General features: G+C 43.0%; 2 protein-coding genes across 12 annotated transcripts in view; one reads left to right on the top strand and one right to left on the bottom strand.

Moving 5' to 3' along the window:
* Nucleotides 1-15480, bottom strand: part of WAPL (WAPL cohesin release factor) — a 76871-nt gene extending 61391 nt beyond the window's left edge. For 4 of the 11 annotated variants that reach the window (XM_070569717.1, XM_070569764.1, XM_070569752.1 and 1 more), the window contains exons 1-2: nucleotides 14420-14883; nucleotides 11080-11600 (exon numbers count right to left, since the gene is read on the bottom strand). In XM_070569717.1, the coding sequence (XP_070425818.1) occupies nucleotides 11080-11578 (499 nt within the window). In that variant the 5' untranslated portion in view covers nucleotides 11579-11600; nucleotides 14420-14883. Of the gene's footprint in view, nucleotides 1-11079; nucleotides 11601-14419; nucleotides 15347-15440 lie in introns of those variants that run through there. The other 7 variants (XM_070569750.1, XM_070569768.1, XM_070569781.1 and 4 more) reach the window with 4 other exon arrangements.
* Nucleotides 13872-20460, top strand: LOC139083781 (collagen, type I, alpha 1a-like). The gene is made up of 4 exons (XM_070622566.1): nucleotides 13872-14004; nucleotides 14577-15499; nucleotides 15917-17147; nucleotides 20019-20460. Exons 1-2 carry the CDS (start codon nucleotides 13872-13874, stop codon nucleotides 15479-15481), a joined length of 1038 nt encoding a protein of 345 aa, XP_070478667.1. The 3' UTR covers nucleotides 15482-15499; nucleotides 15917-17147; nucleotides 20019-20460.
* The last annotated feature ends 207 nt before the right edge of the window (nucleotides 20461-20667 follow it).

Below are 20667 nucleotides of genomic sequence, written 5' to 3'. Positions count from 1 at the left end.
TTGATAGGGACTCAGCTAGTAAGTGGTGTTTGTCTGAAAATTTAAGCAACTTAAAAAGAAAACAAAAACACTGGAAGCAACCCAAAAGTCTGACATTAACAAGGAACCAGTTAAGTAATTTACAGCGCACAGAAACTGACACACCATGCAGCAATATTTTAAGTAAAAAAGGGAGGCCAGAAAGAAAATTTTCATATACTGACATAGAATTATCCCCAAGCTATATTAAGTGAAAGAACAAGGTACAAAACAGCATGTTATCATTTTGTGGAGTTAAATACACACACACATATGTAACTGCTGGTATTGCTTGTATGTGCACAACATATGTCAGAAAGGCTGAAACAAACAACAATAAATGGCCATGGAGGGAGAACTGGGGTGACTGAGGAAAAGAGCTGGGAAGTTTTTAGCCACTCCCATTTTGTACCATGCAGAAATAATATTTTTTAATTTAAATTTTTAAAAGATAAAAATGTATCTATTCTAAAATGAAAAAATTAAACCCCCCAAAAAACATTTTTCTACCTTTCAGCTAGGCAAAGTCCGAAGTTTGATAGGAGGATGATGCAAAAAAGAAAAGCCACACTGTTAGTTGGAAATGTGGCAGGATCAACTGAAAATTTAAATGTATATGCCCTTTCAATTCCACTTCTAGAAACATCTCCTACCACTATACTGAGACACGATGCTCCAAAACATTAGAAAGACGTTCAACGTAACATTTATTTGTAATAACAAAGGACAAGAAACAGCCAAAACATCCCCTAAGAGACTAAAAGTATGGTACCTCCAGACAATGGAAAACCATGAGGCTGCTAAAAAAGAACAAGGTAGATCTATAAATACTGATAAGCGTACATCTTAAAGATTCTTCCTTAAGTGTCTTTTAAGGCACAATACAACGTCTCTATCAGAGATAGAACGTATTATATATATATACACACGTGTGTGTACACATACATATATCATGCTCCCATTTGAGTGTGTTTTTAAAGATACATAGATTTGCATGCTATGCCTATTAAAGATTGTGAAAAGCTATACAAGACATTGTTAACGGCATTTGCTTCTGTGGAAGAGAACTGATTTTTTTCACTGCAACAAGGGTATGTGGCTGTTTATCAGAGGCACCATAAAGCCAGAGGAAAAACATGGTATATCTTCCTCAGTGGATCAATTTTACTCAAAGATTTGGAAAGTATAAAGAACTTAAAAAAAAGTTAGGCATTTTAACTAGCAATTGAAAACACTTTTATATTTCATAAAGCACACATATCAAACAAAATTTACATGTAGCTTTAAAGATAAAACAGTAAACATAAAACAACTTCAAAAGTGTTACTCAACTGGGACCACTACCTAGAGCAGTGAAGTCAACTCAACCTCCCCTTATCCCCCATCAACACAGCCTGTGACAAGCCTCACTACCAACCACCATAACCCACCCACAAGCCAAGGAGCTTGTCTGTTCCCATGGTCTCCTGCTCAAGCTGCCCATCCCTGCCCACCAGAAGAGGAAACACAACACATACCCCAGCCACTCCTCAACCAGTGGGCCTCCCTCCAGGTAGCAATAACTCTTCAAACTAGATAAAGAGATCCCTAGACTACACTAAGACATTCCAAAACATATAAAAGCACAATTAAGTTTTAAGGAAATTCATTTCTAAATCCTCAATTTTCAATGTACTCTGGTCCAAAAACTGACCTGCCAACTCACCTGGGATTAATCATTCTCCCACATTATGAATAATGGCATATCACTCACCCTATCCCTAATCTAAATATGGTACATTGCTCCAGCTCTGGCATGAGCTATAAAGAAATAATGTGATAGATTACTGGCTTCTGTGCTTAATAACTGAGTGACTCTAATGTCTGGGTAACAAATCCTTCACACATCAGGTGATTGCCAATCATTGCTTTCTTCAAACAGAAAATGCTATAACAAAACTCTATTATTATTTTTGTCAATATGGTTTCTTAATACTTACATGTATTAAAAACTAAGAAGAGACTCATGCCAAAGTCTTTTTATATTCTAACAATGATATTCATCCACATACACATGAACTAATTGAGAAAAGCCCCACTCCTGTCATTACAAAATCCATCTCTAATAAATTTTGCCTTTAAAATGTTTGATGGATTATGTACCAATAACTGTGGTCTTAACAATCTAGAAGAATTTTTAAATACTTAGAGCATTATAATCACAGAAAATTCTTAAAAGTTTATATACATATTTGTGTACAAAGAACTATGAAAAGGATGACCATTAAAACAGCAAACGTAAATACATTCATTAGGATAAAATTCTTTGAGGGGTGGGGTCGGCCTGGTGGCACAGGGGTTAAGTTCGCCTGCTCTAGTTAGGCAGCCCAGGGTTCAAGGGTTTGGATCCTGGGTGCAGACCTACACAATGCTTGCCAAGAATGCTGTGGCAGTGTCCCACAGAGAAAAGAGAGGAAGGCTGGCACAGATGTTAGCTTGGCAACAATCTTCCTCACCAAAAAAAAAAAAGAAAAATTCTGAGGGGTAAGTGGAATAGAAATACAATTTCAAAAAGAAAAGGGACATTATAAATCTTCTGGCTGTTGAAGAACTTGTTCTTTTTTTTTTTAATGTATGAAAGTGAACAGCAAATAATTACGGTACTTGCAAGCAAAAAGGGGATTATAATAAAAGACAGGATAGCAGTTATTTTGGGGGTGAAGGCGGAACACATGGAAGAGCTTCTGGAGCGTAGCTGGCAAAATTCTACTTCTTGATGTGGGTGGTGGTTTATAAGGGTGTTGCTTATAAATAATTCATTAAGCTAAACGTATACTTCTATATATTATACTGTGTGATTTTCTGTATATGTTTTATTTTACAATAAAAAAATTAAAAGAACTATGATCCCTAAATTTCATGTTAGCTTTATCTTAAAATGTCAATATTTACAAGAAACTATATTATTTATTTTACAAGAAATTATATCCTTCACAAGCATTTAAACTTAAGACCAGTATTTTCATGACCAGCAATCCCACACCCAGGTACTTACCCAAGAGAAATGAGGACATATGTCTACACAAAAGCCTAAATATGAATGTTTACAGCAGCTTCATTCATAATTGCCAAAAACTGAAAACAATTCAAATGTCCTTCAACTAGTGAATGGATTATGTTACATCTGTGCAATGGAATACTACTCAGCAATAAAAAGGAATGGACTACTGATCCACGCAACAACATGGAATACTCTTAAAAGATCATGTTCAATGAAAGGAGCCACAATGATAAGGCTACACACTGTGTGATCCCATGTACACGACATTTTGGAAAATACAAAACTACAGGGACAGAAAACACATCAGCAGATGTCAGGGTTTGGAGGTGGGAGAAGGGACTGACCACAAAGGAGCATGAAGGAACTTTTGAGGTGATGAAAATATTCTGTATCTTGCTAATGATTACATAATTGTATACATTTCCAGGGAACTTTACGGTTTTGTTGTTTTTTTTAAGACATTACACCAGGTATCTTCCTCGTATCCTTCCAGATCTCCTCTAGACCCTGATCTCTGCCCCAGGAAGCTGACCTGTGTCAAATAGGTTCCTGACCCTCAGGCTTCCACTGGGTTCTACCCATGAGGAGCTCCAGCAGGACAGAGCAGGGAAGGAAGAAAGTGAGACTGAGGTATTTTTTACTCCTCCAGCACATTCCTTATGAGGCCCCTCAATAGAAGGATATTGTTCCTCTTAAGATGGCTTGCTCTTTATGGCTCAGGTAATCCCTTGTCCCTGTGAAAATGGGTGATAATAGCTTGAATGCAGCTAACCAAGGCTAGGGCACCATCCCTTGTGCTTTCCCTAACATTCCTCCCACACCTTTGTAAATAGCCCCTTATAAATAAACCTTCCTGGTATTAGCCTAATTGGGGCACAGCACCTGTTTCTAGTTGGGACCGTGATTGATAGATCAACATGCAAACTTCAAAAATATATGGGGGGGGGCAGTTGAAGTGGGGACAGTTTTTAAAAACTTTTCAGATGGTTTACCAACAAGGAAGGTTTGAAAACGGCTCTAGGAAAATTTGGTTCTAAAGCCTCTCCTCTCTGTTTCTATGTGTGATGATCCAAAATGTAAACACATCTTGTCATCTACCTCCTTCTGTACTTTAACACTCAAAATGCATCAGTACTTCTTTTCAATCTCATAATCTAACAAGCCACCACCACCCCCACCACCCCCAACACCCTTAAGTCCAGAGTCTCCAGGCCTCAGTGATCAGCATGCTCACATACACCGGGGGGGGGGGGGGGGGGGGGGGGGCGGCTCATTCCCTCCACCACTTCCTTGCCCTAGCTGAAACCTGACTAAGGATGCTGCTTCTCCTGCAACCCCTCTAGCAGCTCAGAGTAGGATGGTTTGGGGTCACTGGTATGCTGGCTTTCCAGATCCTCTTTATAAAACTATTACTTCTCCACCCTCTAATAAAAGCCCTTTCTCTTGAGACTTGTGCCACCTAGCTAGTTACCCTCTAATCGTCCCCATACCTGTCATCTAACAACCTCTTATTCATTTATTAAGGATTTTACGTGAGATTTAAAATCTACTGCTCCATGCGAGCTGTGCTATCATCCTGAATTCCACCAAATCCCAACCTCTCAATCTCCCAGTTCTTTAACCTCCCATCAACAGTCTTCTCCTACATCCCCTCTCAGCCACTATGTCCCACTGTTTCATCCAGGAACGTGTCCTGCCTTTACCTCTTAAATATTAAAATCAGGTAACTCACTTTTTAATCACAACCTACCAACTATCCAACTTGCTTGTTCCTGTAATCCCATTTTTGACTTTTATTTAATAAGATAGTACACTGACTCCTCTTCTCTTCTTTCTCCTATCCACCAGCAGCCATGTCCAGTTCCTAAACATTTTAAGTTCCACAGTCCATCATTTCAATCATTTTCTGGGCAATATCCTAAATTCTCTTTCTTCTCTACCTCTTAATTCTACATTTTGTCAGACAAAATGTCAATCCAGGATAATTCTAATTACCCCATCCAATATTCTATCTTCTGTGCAGGTTCTTGCTACAGGGCCTACTAAAGGAGGGGGGACACTCACACACACAATGGGTGGATTAGTAACCAGGAGTTTTTAATGATACAAACTTCAACTAAGGCCTCAATAATGTCCAGAAATTCTCTCTCTAGACAGCTCCTTCCACTTTCTCCAACATCTCTTTGAACTTGTTGCCTCTCCCCTCCAGCCCTCACATACACTACCCTGCCCTTTTTCCTCTCTCTCAGAAATAAGCTGTACTGTCAAGAGGGGTGGGGGCAGACACATGCTTTCATTCATAAACTACCTTATCCTCCATACTCCCACCAAGTTCACATTTTCACCCATCTTTCCTCCTGGCCAGGAAATGCAACATCCATTCTCCCAAGACCACTCTCCTCCTGTGCTTTGGATCCTGCTGCAAGGCTCTCTCATAAAATCAAACCTTCCAGAACCCCTCACATATCTCTATCTGCCCTTTTTCTTCTCCCCTTCAAATATCCTGCTACCCCAATTTCCTTCCTCACTGCGTACTCACTACCTGGACCACTCCAATCCAAGCTGCAAACGCCAATGCTTGCTTCGCAGTCCTCATTTTTGTTGACTTTGCAGCAGCATTCCCCTTCAGTTGATCCCTCATGAAACACCTTTCTGCTGGCCTCTATAAAATGCCACCTGCTTGATTTTCCTTCAGCTGTAGCTCTAGCTGGTTCTATTCAATTTCCTCACCTAGTTCGTCTTCCTCCTCTCTCCATCCATTAAGTACTGCAAATTCTTCATAGCTCAGTATTTTTTTCTCTTACATTCTCCTTAATGACTTCATCTAATCCTGTACTTTCAAATAACATTTATCTGCTGAATCTCAAATTAATCATCTTCAACCAAAACTTACCTAAGTTCCATACCAGCAGATCCTACTGCCTCTTGAACATTATCACAAACATCTCAAACCCAATGTGCCCAAAACTGACTGATGAACTTTCCTTCAAAATGTCCCCTTATCTCAATGAATGATGCTACCAGCTGCTCACATTAGATACCTGGGAATCATTCTTGATGTCTCCTTCTTCCTCGTTGCCCATGTCACCAAGCTCTGCCACTTTTACTTTCTCAGTGCACCAGTAGGTCTCAAGTTAAATGTCAGCCTTGCCCCATCCCTCATTCAGACCAGGTAAATGAGCCTATTATACACTCTCACAGCACCCTATATTTCTCTGTAACTTTCAGTAGACATTATTCTTTATTCAACCTATCTTGCCCACTAGAATGTAAGGTAAGATCTTGTTCATGGACACACACCCAACATTCAGCATATGGAAGACACTAAAATAATAGCTGGATGGTTGCAAGGAAGGCACCCCCAAGACCCTCCTAGGAACAAGTTCATCCTCCTCTACCATCAGGGCTCTGAAACAGTTGAGGACTGCCTCCTAAGAGTCATAGGCTGGACCAGAAAAATTTATAATGTATCATCTGGCTCGAAATTCTAAGAATTCGTATAGAAAATACTCTGAAAAGCATCAAGTATCATATAAATGTGTTGTCATTGTTTTAGAAGCATTTATTTATCATTCCCAGCAGAAGTCAACAGCTCTACTCCTAGGTAACAGAGACTATGCTTACAATTTTCATGTACTACCTCATGGCCGGTATTCAACTCAGATCGGAGGAGAAACTTGTTAGTGGTCACCTGCACTTTTGTTATTGCTCAAACCTTGAGAATGATCCTCCTCTTATTACGAAAATATTTTACAAGAAATCAAAGCTCTACTTTAAAACAAAGTAAATTTAATTCAAATTACAGTGTTTCAGAAGTTGCATATTATTGAATTTCAAAGAAACTGAAAGTAGAACACACTTGTTACCTGTAAAAATAAGGTTAGTTTTATTTGCTAAGTATTATAAGTACTTTGACCATCATTCTTATTAAAAATAAAATTATTTAAATAGAGGCAAGAGGGAATCCATAATGTGTTGTTCGTCAAGATAAAGTTATTTCCAACATCAAGATAAAACTGATCATATAGTGACAGTCTATAAGGCTTTAAATATGACAAAAGTAAGTTCACTGATGTCAGAATATAGCAGCACTGTATGAAAAGAACACTTTGGATGTTTCTCAGATCCTCCACTTAATATTCAAGTTACTCAACCTCTCTGAATTGTGCTTTACCCTCTATAAAATGGGAGTAAAGGTTGCCTTACATGGTTGTGATTAAGGATCAAGTGATATATAAAGGGCTCAGCACAAAGCAGGAACTTAATAAATGATAGGTCTCTTATCCACTCCTCTTAAAAGCAGCTGATTTTATGTAAGTCTTAAGTATATTTTATACAACAAATACATTCGATATCTAAATGAAGGCAAGTAACTCTTGTTGATACTATACTTTCAGAATTCTTCAATAATTCTCATTAATCACCTGTACTTTATCCAATGAATACACGACAATCTCACCTCAGGTCACAAGTCTGTGGCTATTTAAGGTTTCAGGAATAGATCAATTCATTTCCTTTTCTAAAAATCATCTTCAATTTCAAATCAAAGTTATTAACTTCCTGATAACAACATCCCTCTAACTTACACAAATAGTCAGTGCAGCTTTAAGCAAATGAAAAAAATCTACTGGCTACCAAAACCAGTCATGCAAATTAAGAGCCTATGCAGCAAGTTATCTCAATATTTGGCAGGCTGTGTAGACTGAATCCCAGCTGGCTGGCAAGGAAAGTATGCCAAGTAGAAATATAAGTCTTTGCACACTTTATTCTAGAGTCCAGATTAAAAACCTGCAGCGGAAAGCACAAAGATGAAAAATGAAGTAGCTTCATATAAAAGGCAAGAGAAGCCTTCTTTTACCTCAAGTGCACACAGCCCTGGATTCCACACTTTTAAAGAATATTCCAAGATCTCTCAAAAGGGCAAACCTTTAGGTCCTGCTAACAGTCATTTTTAAGTGGGACACCTGTTTGTGAACTCAATGGCTTTAACAGCAACTGCAACTAAACTATGTGCAGATAAAAGAAGAAATCCTGAATCTGCTTTAAAATAATCCAGAGGGTAGAGGACAGGAGGTGCAGAGTATGTGTAGTACAAATGAAACAAGATTTGCCATTTACTGACAACCACTGAAGCTGTCACAAGTGTTTTGTTTTGTTTTTTTTAAATCAACAGTTCGGACATTTTAGGAACTCAATCCTTCCTTGCAGTTCTCATTCAGTTTGTATTCTTGCTTCTGGTTCGCTTATCCATCAAGCGTCTATTTGGAAAATGGCAACCATTCTAAGTTTTATCATGACTTCATTCTGAGTCTCCTCTTCAAATAAGCCACAATTTTTTAAAGTACTATCCGGTATAAAATATTCAAAACAATTTTAATAGTACCTAAAAATTAACCACATACACCGCTGTAGAGAAAGGGATGCACTTTAAAACTTAATGCCAAGAGAAATGACATAGTAAGTTTGAGTGGGATAAGCCCTTTTCACAGATGTGATATAATTCTACAGTGAAAAATGGTCTGAGTGAGCTGGAACATTCCACTGGAAGGATACTGTGGAACTTGTGCACTTTGAACAAGCTTGAGCACAAAATTTCTCAAAGGTTCTTGCATAAAATGCCTACACATGACCTGCAAAGGATCTCCGAGACTTGAGATCAAGGCAGGTGCACAAGCACTTTTATCTAAAGTCCAAAATTTTATCTCTCAAAAGGATCTCTAATTCAAAAAAGGTTAGGAACTGCTTTAGATTTATAGACCTCTTTTATGAAAACCTTAGGTTTGAGTTTCTAAAATTCAACTAAAATCAGAAGCCTTTCTGAATGAGAGTAGAGGCAATGACAATCTCACAGACATAATGCAAGAACAGTCCAGACACAAGGAAATGCCCAAATTTCAGAGGGGAGAGGCAAAAAAAAAAAAGGAAGGTCATCACATAAAGTAGTATTTCCAGAACTATAGCCAACGTACAAAACACATACAAACTTATAAATGGTGTGTAAGAACAGGTTAAGATAAGACTACCGCGAGAATTAAAAGCACTCCCTCAAAGTTCCCTTCTTATCCTACTGGGGGCTGCAGGGTTGCTACAGCTCTGGGTGGCCAAGGGAGAGGAGAAGAAAAGAAATACTCACAGCGCTACCCCATTCCCTTCCCACTGAGGGTGCCTTGTGAAGGAGAGGGGACGAGGGACAAGATGTTCTTGAACATCTTTTTATCTGTTTTTTAGCAAACATTATAAACACAATGGAATTTGGATTCCCAGTCAGTTCACAGTATCAGCACCAGAAACTACATTTAGTTACATCAGACTGAGAAGCTAATATCTCATTTCTACAGAAAACTGTTTCCAGTTCCCACTAAACAACTTCAAATGGCCATCTGGACAAGTATAGATGTAACTTCAGCAAAGCCATATAGGCAATTGCTGCCTATGAATATCTAACTTCCTTCCAAGTTTCTACCTAAACACTCATCCTATTGATACCTTCTGACTACCAATGATGCACTATTCTCCAAAAGATAGCACTTGGAGAAATCTGTGTCTGCCTTCCTTGACCAGTTTCGCCACTTCCCCAGCCTCACCTTCCTTCCTTTAGCCTATGTGCCCCACACTGTGGATTAACTATTTGAGGACAGCAAGACATGGCAGAAAGAACACTAGATAACTGAAGCGGAAGAGCATTCCCAGAGCCTAGCAGTTGAGGACACACAGTAGGGGTCAACAGGGTGAAAATCAGTAAATGAATCTCATTCCAACTCTGCCACTAGCTGACCTTGGACAGTCACCTGATCTCTTTGAGCCTCATCTATAAAATGAGGAGAGCTGAGTTAAAGTTCATTTTGGCTCCATGGTTCTACGATTATAATATATATTTTAGGAGCTGATCTGGGAAACAGTTCTTATGCTTTCTTTTTACCAAAATTTAACCTAACCTTAAGTTATGAACAATATTTCAGGAGAAATGTGGGCAAAGCGTAAGGACAGCCAAATCAGAATTAACCCGGAGGATCAAGGGAATGACAATAACAGCTGGCTCATCCTGTCATCCAAGGGTGAGAAAAAGTGAAAAATGTTCAGCGTTTCTAGTAAAACTATGCAAAGCGAAGGTTTTTATCATACTGTTTGGAGCGCCTTATATTAAGCCTCCAAAGGACAAATTCTTCTTAAGAATTCAGTACTAGGAAAGCTCCGTCTTTACTTCCTTTCAAAATATGAGATCTACACAACCTTTCATAAGATCTGCCAAGAGTTGAGAACTAAGGCTTGTTTTCAACTGCGGTGCCATCCTTGTCCTATTGCTGACAAGGCACACACGCTGTCCCGCCGCCAACTCCCATCTCAGCTCTTCAGTCTTTTATCATTTATAATAAATCTTTAGAAAAGGAGTACAGATACAACTGGTAAAACAGATTGTTTCAGGAATGAACCCTAGATGCCAGATTTACAAACCAAAATCTTAAAAATACAACTGGTTTTGTGGATTAAAATCTATTAAGACAAGTTGCTACCAGCACCACACAGACTCCAAACTAATCTCAACCTGCAATGAAGTTCAATTCTTCTATGCTTCCACTCAATTCCTCCTCAATCTTTCTAAACTAGTTGTGGAGCAAAGTCTAACACTCCTAAAACTAATCCTCATCGTACACGCTCATCTCATTTTCATTAACCATCCAAATCCTCCACAGTAATAGAAATGAGATACTGTGTAATCCTAACACAACAGAAAGAGATGTTTCTTACTGGAATGGGAGTCAGGGCTTTATGAAAGGCTGTTCCCAAAATGTGCCATGAGGAAAAGTCTGCAAACATTAACATCCAAGTTGTTTAGTAAAATTTCAACCCCCGATTGGTTTCTTTCAAGTTCTTAAATCTCTTCTACAAAATCATCTTTAGTTCCCATTAATCATAAACACGGAAAGAAAACCCAAGAAGTATAACATGTTAGAATTTAAATCATTTAACTAAACGGCTCCCACAAAGCTCTCCCAGCTCAGATAAACGAAATCAAAACTTACCTGAAGTCATTAATTTAGCGCAGCTACTTTTGCTTGCATCATCTTCTAAGATTCGGTTTGTGCTCTTTTCCTTCCCAAGCAAAGCATCCTCCAGATGCACGCACTTATCAGATCCGACACTGTCTTCCCCCACTGCATGACTAATTTTGCTATTAGCTTCAAGTACAGAAGTCACATCTTCCAGCGGAGCAGCTTCGCTCGACTCGGAGTAAGAGGAGCCCTTACCCTGGGCTAAATTTTTTGAAGAAACTGGTAGAGACTCATCATCGCTATCAAATCCAAAAGGATCTCCGGTACTTTCTTCTTCCACCTTAGGTTTCTTGGGAACCTCTTGGATATCTGGTTTGAAATTGGGCCTCTTCTGCCCTAACTTAGCCATAAACGTAGTCTCTCCCCATTTTGTGCTAAGGGTGGTCCGTTTGTTGGAAAAGACTTCATCAAATTTTGAACTGCCATTTCCTCCTTTCCTACTGTATGTTTTCCCAAATCTGGATGTCATTTTGACACCTCTTTCATATTCTCTGTGAAAAAAAAATGTAAGACATTTTCTGTGAGAAAAAAAATGTAAAAAAAAAAGTAAAAATATATAATCACCAAATACCTAACCAGTTCTAACAGTGAATATAAAAATAAGAACCCAGGGATTCTCCCCATGTGGCTTTTCAACATTGAAGATACAAATCTCTAAAAACAGTTAAATATGGGGAGGGGATATAAAGAGAGGGGCTCATTTTTTACCCTTTATACTTCCACATGTCAATTTTTTTTTTACAATGAGTACATATTCATATGCCACCTACAAAGTAAGAATGCATAACGACATACCAATTTATAATACCGCATCCACAAAACTAACTTACAGAATATCAATTTTCTCTAAAGTTTCAAGTGAATCTACTTATTAGTCTCACAAACATCACTTTTACCTTAAAAAAATAATCTAAATAGAGTAACCGCCCCTAACATAAAATCTTAAGCACAAAACGTTAATTTTTTTCAGGATCTCAGAAATATCCAATAATTGACTAAATTTAGTTCTTTGAAATTTCACAGCACCTATCACGTGAAGGGATAAAAAAAAGCCGGAAAAAATGGTGTTATTTTTGCATGTATTAGAACCTGCAGTTTTTCACCCAACCTTAAAGATTCTGATTCTTGGCGTAATGTCACTTGAGCTGTGACTTCAAAAATATTCCTCAGTCACTCATCTCCCTAAGCGCAAGAAAGCATACTTATTCTGTCTTCCTTGTCCCTACAGTGCTGTGCTCATTTGCTGAGTTACATTTTCTGGAGCTGGTGAACTCCAGCATATTACACTGGTCCATGGATTATTAAATGAAGCAACAGAAACATATCTTTATTTCCCTCTTCACCTTATAAAAGATAAACTGATTCATCTGATTTACCTACATAATAATAACTAGAACAAACAAAATTCTCAGAACAGTAAATCAAGAGTCAAACTGTTTTAAAACAAGTTACACTTGAAACAAGTTATAAAACAAGTTATACTTCAAACACTATCAATTCTTACCCGTTTCTTACACTTAGACCTAAATTTAAATATCAATACATTAAATATAATTAGAAAAAAATGAACTGCTTAGGGGCTTGGAAAAAATCTGCATCCTTTGAAATTTACAATACAACGATCAGAATATTTGACATACTTCTGAATGTTTTTATCTATACTTTAAATGTTTTCCCTTTATTAATTAACTTAAATTTTTGCAATTTATAGTGACTTACTATAAACTTAGTTTTATACATATGCCTATATGTCTGGTTAGAAGCTAATTTTAATGTGACAAAATAATTAACTTAGTCATCATATACATCTGCATTAAGAGAAAACTGTTTGAAGGCCTTTTAACATGTCACCAAACTGTTCTCCGAGGTAGATCGATTTCCCCTTCTACTGAAGATTTACACTGCTGAAGAATCTTAGTGTCTTTCTTGTTTAGTACGGCCTAAACAAAACTAAGTATATTTGGCAGCTCCAAGAACAACAAAATAAAGTCATTTCTTTTCATTTCTCCAAGAACATAAAGCCCTGATCTGAAGACTTACTTTTACACACGCACCAGCAAAGCTGGAACGTTTTCAATACACTTACATGATAAGCACCTAAAAACGCTGACTAAAGGCCAAACCAAAAATCTAGACTCGAGCTCCTGCAGGCCCACCCCAGAAAAACTCAATGTATAAATGGTCCTAGGACCACGAAGCATTCACGTTCCAAGCTCAAAGTCTGCAGGTGAATATTTGCTATTAAGGAGTTAATTATTTTAAGCGGTAAGAAGACCAAGCTTATTTTTTAAGAGTCCATGCCTTTTACCAATACACAACGAAATAAAGACGAAATAACGTCAGCGATGCTCTCACTTCAAGGAGTGTGAAATGCAAAGTGTGTAGATTAGAAAGATTTGGCTAAGAGTTAATAACTGTTGAACCCGAGCGACCAGTACATGGCAGATAATTATGTAACATCCCCTACTTCTGATCTCCCCTATAGTTTCCCACAACGCCTTTAAAAGTCACTGGACAGACTATTGCGACGGCATTATCCAAGCCTAGAGTGTAACATGCATGCATAAATGAAAAGATAAGCGCGCAGACCCATCTGACACTAAATATTACGTATAGTTCAAGTACACAGCCTCTCTTGCTCGGGCTTCAAACTCCAACGACTACCCTAACTCAAAAGGAAAGAATGATTCGCAACTCAGTCTTTTCGGTCCTCGCTGGGCCTCGGCCTCGGCCAGGTCGCCTTTTCAGGGAAGTGCGCCGGGATGAGAAGTCCTCACACACAGCCCCCACCCAAACCCAGCGTCTTTCGGATCCCCGAGGGCTTAGCGACTGCCACGCAAGATCGAAAGCCGGCGAGGGCCAACCGCACCCCGCAGACAGCCTCACCTGGGGGCGGTGGGCGCGGGGCAGGCGGCAGGAGGGGCGGCCCCCGCCGGCGGGAGGCGCACGCAACTTTTCCCCTCCCCGCCCCCACCGCCCAGGACAGGGATGTCGCTCCCGACGCCCCGGAAGCCTGTGCCACCGAGTCCCCCGGGCAGGGGAGGGCCTCGGCGGCGGAGGGCTCGGGGCTGAAACCGGCACACTTGACCGCGCCTGGGGAGAGGAACCCATCAGCAGCCGCCCGCGGGGAACTCGGAAGAAGGGAAAATGCAAGCGGAAAAGGAGAGTTCCCCAGGTCGCCCCCCGGCCCAACTTCCTCGGAGGCCGGCGGCGGGGGAGCGCAAGACGCCTCCCGCGCGCCCAGACCCCCGCCGCCCCCGCCCGCGCGGGCTCGCCCCGGGCCTAGGCGGCCGCCCGAGACCTCGCTTACCCTCGGCGCCTGGCGGGTTCTCTGGCCTCGGGCCGCCTCCGTCTCGCCCGCTCCCAGCGGCCGCCGGACGGGCGGGAGCGCAGGGCCGGCCGGCGCGCGAAGGGCGGCGAGGGGCTCCGCCACCGTCGGGACCCGCGACTCGGCTCTCGGTAAATAGGAAACCGGCGGAGGGGGGAGGAGCGGCGGCACCGCAACTTCCCTCCCCGCCTCGAGCGCCGCCGGCCGGGCCCGGGCCTAGGCCTCCCCGGGCGCTGCCGCCGGAGCCGGGAGCGGAGCCCGCTCCGTGCCCCCGCTGGGCCGCCGCCGCCTCCTGCGCCGCCGCTTCCGCCGGTGAATGGTCAGCGCTGGAGTTTGAACAGGGCCCTGAACCATCTCAACGCCATTTGCGCTCCCGGCCCCCACCTCCTTCCTCCAACAGCCGCTCGCTCCGTCACTCCGCTTCCCACAGGCCCCGCGCGGCCGCCCGACCCCGCAGCCAATCGCGCGGCCGCTTACTCAAACCGCCGCGCAGGCGCCGCGCCCCGCATGCTCCGGCGCCCGCCATTGGCCCGGCCGCGGGGCCCGACGGGACTTGTAGTCCCGGTCCGCGAGGTCGCGGGGGCTGAGAGCTGGGCGCGGGAGTGGGCGGCGGGAGGAGTGCTGGCGGCGAGCTTGGCCCGCCCGAGCCCGGGCGCCCGTTGTCGCTCCCGTCCCCGCCGGGAGACGCAGGTGCCGCGGGGAAGGGCCGGGGGCGCAGTGCAGGCAGCTGTGTCAATCGTTTCCCCTCCTGGGACCCGCCGGTGTCTAGGGACGGCGGGTTGTGCAGCTGCGCCGGGCCTGCTGGGGCCGCCGCCCGGGAGCAGGGAGGAGGGGAGCTCGGGGCTCGGAGCCGCCCTCGACCCTGCCTGGCCGGCGCGCGCCCGGCGCAGGTACCGACGGCAGGGACCCGGAGGCCCGGGGTGCTGGGCATCTGACGGCGGTGGCCGCGAGCGACGTCAGCCCCGGCTCTTGAATGTGCCCCGTACAACCCCTGGGCCCTTACCTTCGCAGTTCTTCCTTGTGTCCCGCACCAGTGAAAAGTGACCCCGAGAATACTGGATGGTACTAAGGAATTTATCGTTAACCTGTTGGGTGTGATAACGGTAATGTGGTTACGTTAAAAAAAAAAAAAAAAAGATACTAAAGTTTGGACGGGTAAATGATCTGGTCTCTGGGACTTACTTTAAGTCCTCCAAAAACTGGGCGAGGGAGAATAAAGCTAGCCAGCGGGATGCGTACACACGGGCTTATTATGTCGGTCTCTGTACTTGTATTTCTGAAATTTTCCAGAATAAAAAGTTCAAGGAAATAAACCAGTGATTACCTCTGGGGAGGATAGGGAGGTGGGAGATGATGGAAGGAAAGAGTATTTTTTGCTGTACGCTCTTTTGTGCTGTTTGAGGTTTTTTCTGGGTTAGTGTCTTAACCTATTCAGAAAGTTGGGTTTTGTGTCTGTGTGTGTGTGTGTTTTGTTTTTAGGGTTGCAACAGGAAAACGGCGTGCTAAAGAGTAGGACCATCGGTTTGTCCTAAGAGAGATGCATGATTCATCGGGCTCGGACGGCCCTGCTGTTTGGTGGGTGGTTAATGGAGATCCACCTGGGAAATTAGAAAACTGATTGCTTGCAGTGAAAAGCCTGCCCCTTCTTCCACAAATGGCTAATTTACTTTGAGTGCATCCAGAAGTTACCAGGCTCGGCCAATATATTCGGGAAACTCCGAATAAAGAAAAAATAATTGAGAGATCCTGTGGCCCTCCCCAGTAGGAATTTAAGGTGGATTTTAGCGTGGGTGAATAGTTTTACTTTCCCCGCGACTGCTTGTAAAATTTATATTCTGACATTTACAATTTCCCAAAGATCATATCAGTACTTTCTCTTGATTGTTTCAAAATAAATCAGCTCTTCCGTAGTTTCTGTGAATGAGAGCGGTGGGTGGTGTGTGCCTGACTTTTATTTGGGTCAGTTTTGTCTTTTTAAAAAATCCGCATCGGATCTTGTTTTATCAGTTTGTTTGAAGATTGCCGGCAGAGGTGCAAGCTGCACTTACTATAATTATTTAGATGACACGGTGGTGGGTGCTAATTAAGGGGTAATTATTCTCAGAGGCAAAGGCTAAGATCAAAAAGCTAAACGTGGTGGAGAGACAACTGCAAGGTCTTCCTGTAGAAGGGTGCTGTGAACCCACCAGGACCAAAGGATGTCTTCTTGATGCTCTGGCCTGGCTGGTGCTGGGCGCTTGGCTGGACCAGTGACTCTGCGTGAAGCTGAAGTGGAAGAGTTAATTTTTTAAAGAAATAGACAATCTGTGGAGCCCTTTTAAGGGCTCTTTATGTGGTAGTTGTATTAAGGAATGGAGCTCAGTAGTGTTAAATTCTGGCTCTCGAACAATCACCAGTCAGCCATATAGGCATAACCTGGAAGCCTGTTGGAAATGCAGATTCCCTGTCCCCAACACCACTGAATCAGAACCTGCAGGATTCTCCCCGGTGATTGGCCCACACCTTAAAGGTTGACAAGCACTGTTTTAAAGTATACCCCTAGCATTTGACAGCAGCCTAATCCTTTTCGTCAGGAGCGGGGAGGGGAGAACATTAAGAGCCTACTATGCCTCAGGTGTGATGCCAGGCTCTCTGGAAGGCTTCATTTGCATCCCTGCCTGTTATCCCTGTTTTACAGGTGAAGAAATGGAGAGATTGGCATCTGCTCAAGGTATTGTAACTAATGAGGGAGTCAAGCGTTTTCTTAAACATTAGGTATCCATTATTACTTACAAACATTCTTGAATCTGGTAGAAAATGGTACAGGATTTGGAAAGTAAAGAGGGGTGTGTGTTTAGTCTGTGGAAGCTTAATATGTGAATAGTGAGCAGCTCTGTGCTAGAACTCTCACCCTCATGTGTCCCACGCTAGGCGGAGGGGAGGCTGCCCACTCTGGCGCCCCTCCTCGAGCAAGTTCAGAGTCGGCCTTCAGGCTGTACCACCACCTTTACCTCCCCAGTTCCTCTGAGGCCAGCAAATGCCCTGAAACCCACCCCCCGATCCCATTCCCTGACCACAGCCCTGACTTCCACACGAGTGGGCGAGCTGGACTCCAGCATGGAGGATGCACGGGCAAGCAGCGTTTTGTGTTATTTTTATTTTATTGCTTTTGTTTTCTTAGTTCCCTCAGTTTATACTCCACCACTGGCCCATCTCCCACCCCCACCCTCACCCCCTAGATTGGGCTCCACACTTCATTCCAGTCTGCTTCACACACAGATGCCAGGTAGCTGGTAGATGCTTTCTTGTTTGCTAGAATGCCTCTATGCAAGCTCTCAGATGTCTGGGGTTTTTTTCCCATTAAATGTCCTATTTATGCCCCAAACTGAAATCATGGATCTGAGCCAAGCTCGTGCCCTTTGATGCTGCAGGCTGCCCTCCTGTGTGCTGCCTGGAGAAGGGCAGAATCCCTGGGACCTTGAGCGCCACTCAGGTGGACTCATACTTTGCTTTAGCTAAAAAAGAAAAAAAAAAAAATTCCTGCAGAGAAAACTAGTGGAAGAATCTCTTGTGCCATTGTTCTAGCTCAGGCAGGGGAACTGCCAGCACTGTAACTGCTAAATAGAGCTATTTAGTCTTTTTCTGATAATATGAAGTAAAATATATTACATCTTATAGAATTCAGAGAACTAGAAGTCAGAAATTACCACATCGGCTAATTTTTCCTTGTCATAGAATGTGGAATAAAATTATAAATCGCACCCTCGCACATTGTAGTGTCTGCATTACAACGCCCTACGAGATGTGGGCCAGGCCCTGCCCTTACATCTCTGACACTCCCCAGCCCTTCTCTCTGCTCTGCCCATACTGGACAGATAAGGCTTTTCAAGTAATCTGCCCCTGACCAGCCTGTTTCAAATTGCAACACCTCTACTCCCAAATGTTCACTATTCCTACTTGCTTTTTTTCCAGGGCATTTATCTCCCCGGCTAACATGTCACATATTTGTGTGTTTCTCTTATGTATTTCGCTTCCCTATGAAGGCAGGAATCAGCCTGCCTTGTTTGCTGCTGTATCCCCAGCACATCAAAGAGTGTGTGGCACCCAGTAGGGGCTGAATAAATATTTGAATAAACAGCCCCATTTTATTTCCTTCTCTCATGTAAGATTCTATCTTGAAAGTGACTTGAAACTCACAAGAGTTTCCCATAACCAGCGGCTGCATAAATTGCTGGCTGGGTTTTCCCAGTGGGGAGAGGACTGGTTTCTGGAGTTACCTTTTGTTCTTGCTCTGGATAGGTTTTCATTCCGAGAATTGAGAAGATGAATACGACTATAAACCCAATTACTTTGTTTTCCAGGATAATTGGAATATGTTCTCCAGAGATGGTGACATCCTTCAGGGAATAAACTGCTGTCTAGGTAGTTGAAAGACAAAGCAAGGGAATTTCCTTGGGGACATGTTGCCTGACAAGGATTGGTACCCAGCAACCTCTAAGAGGTCTGGCTACCTGACCGTTGTCTCAAAATAGCCCTCTTGTCCCCAGGATCCTCACCCCTAATGCTCTATGTCACCCCTCTCCCCTCACCCACCGGGGCTTCCCATCACCAAGACTAAAATCCAAAATCCTCATGGCCTACAAGGCCCCGCATGATCTGGCCCCTGACTACTCCTCTCCCTATCCCTTCCCACTTTGCCAAGCCTGCCTCTGTCTACTCCTAGAACCTGCCAAACCAGATCTTGCCTCAGGGCCTTTGTACATGCTGTTCCCTCCACCAGTCCTGGAGATAGGCACATCTCACTCCCTTGCCTCTTTCAGGTCTTCACTCCTGTGTCCCCTCAGTGGTGCCTACCCTGATGCTGCTTAAATTAAATCCTCATCCTGCCATCCCAGCCGGCTAGATCTCCTTTCCCTGTCATTTGTCTCAACAGCAGTCTTCATGTCTGTTTTACATATTAACTTGTTTGTTATCTATTTCCTTCCGCTAGGATATAAACTCTATGAGGACAGGGGTTGTTGACTTGTTCGCTGCTGTATGCCCAGCACACCTAGAATTGTGCCTCACACACAGAAAGTGTGCCATAAGTATTTTTGACTGCATACCTTGTAAATATGTTCAACTCTTCTATATCTTTATTAATCTTTTTGATGTGCCTGACCTATCAATAATTGCACAAGGTACATTAAAACCTCCCACTGTCAGTAATTTTGTCAACTTCTCCCTGTGGTTCTATTTTCGTTTTTATATTTTGAGGATATTTTATTGGGTACATACAAGTTTGGAATTGTTGTAACTTCCTGGTGGAATTAAAAGCTTTTTAAGTATAATGGAAGATTAATTGCAAAAATCACCCGAATTTTCCCTCCCTCCCTGTATGTACACCTTTTGCATTGTGACTTCGTAGCTCCTCCCAGAAACTGGGCTGGCCTTGTAACTTTCGTTGGCCAGGAGAATGTGGCAGAAGTGATATAGTTCTTTTTTTTTTTTTTTGAGGAAGATTAGCCCTGAGCTAACATCTGCCACCAATCCTCCTCTTTTTGCTGAGGAAGACTGGCCCTGAGCTAACATCCGTGCCCATCTTCCTCTACCTTATATGTAGGACGCCTGCCACAGCATGGCTTGCCAAGCAGTGAGTAGGTCCACACCTGGGATCCGAACTGGCAAACCCCGGGCCACCGAAGCAGAATGTGCGAACCTAACCACTGTGCAACCAGACCGGCCTCCAGTGATATAGTCCTGAACCTGAGCCTTAAGAAACCTTGAAGGCTTCCATGGTCTCTCTGGGATCCCTGCCTCCACTGTGAGAACAGGCCTGGGCTAGCCTGTTGGAAGATGAGAAGCCACATGGAAAAGGGCTGAGGTCATCCTACACCACTCAACAGCCAGCAGACCCCAAACATGCAAGCCCAGCCAGGATCAGCACAGCCACCTGCCTGACCTGCAGCCGCCCACAGATGCAGGAGCCCACCTGCAACCAGAAGAACCGCCCAGCTAACTTGTAGACTCATGAACAATAATAACTAGTTACTATGTTCAGCTTCTGACTTGTGGAATGGTTTAGTGTATACAGCATTATTGTGGCAATAGATAATTGATGGTTAATGCCTCCTATCTGGGTCTCAGCCTCAGAGAGGCTTTCCTAACTCCCCAGGCCATCTAAGTCAGCTTCGCAATCCCTCAAATACCGATGTATTATTTTCTCAATAACACTCTCCAAAATTATTTACCTCTTTATTACCTGTTTCCCA

Source organism: Equus przewalskii, chromosome 1, assembly GCF_037783145.1.
Source record: "Equus przewalskii isolate Varuska chromosome 1, EquPr2, whole genome shotgun sequence".
Lineage (NCBI taxonomy): Eukaryota > Metazoa > Chordata > Mammalia > Perissodactyla > Equidae > Equus > Equus przewalskii.
Note: the sequence above shows the minus strand (reverse complement) of the source record. Positions and strands in the feature narration are given on the sequence as shown.

Coding starts and splice junctions, on each gene's coding strand:
- LOC139083781 (XM_070622566.1), top strand. CDS start 13,872: ATGAGAAGTCCTCACACACAGCCCCCACCCAAACCCAGCGTCTTTCGG. Junction 14,005..14,576: donor GACAGCCTCACCTGGGGGCG/GTGGGCGCGGGG, acceptor CTCGGTAAATAG/GAAACCGGCGGAGGGGGGAG.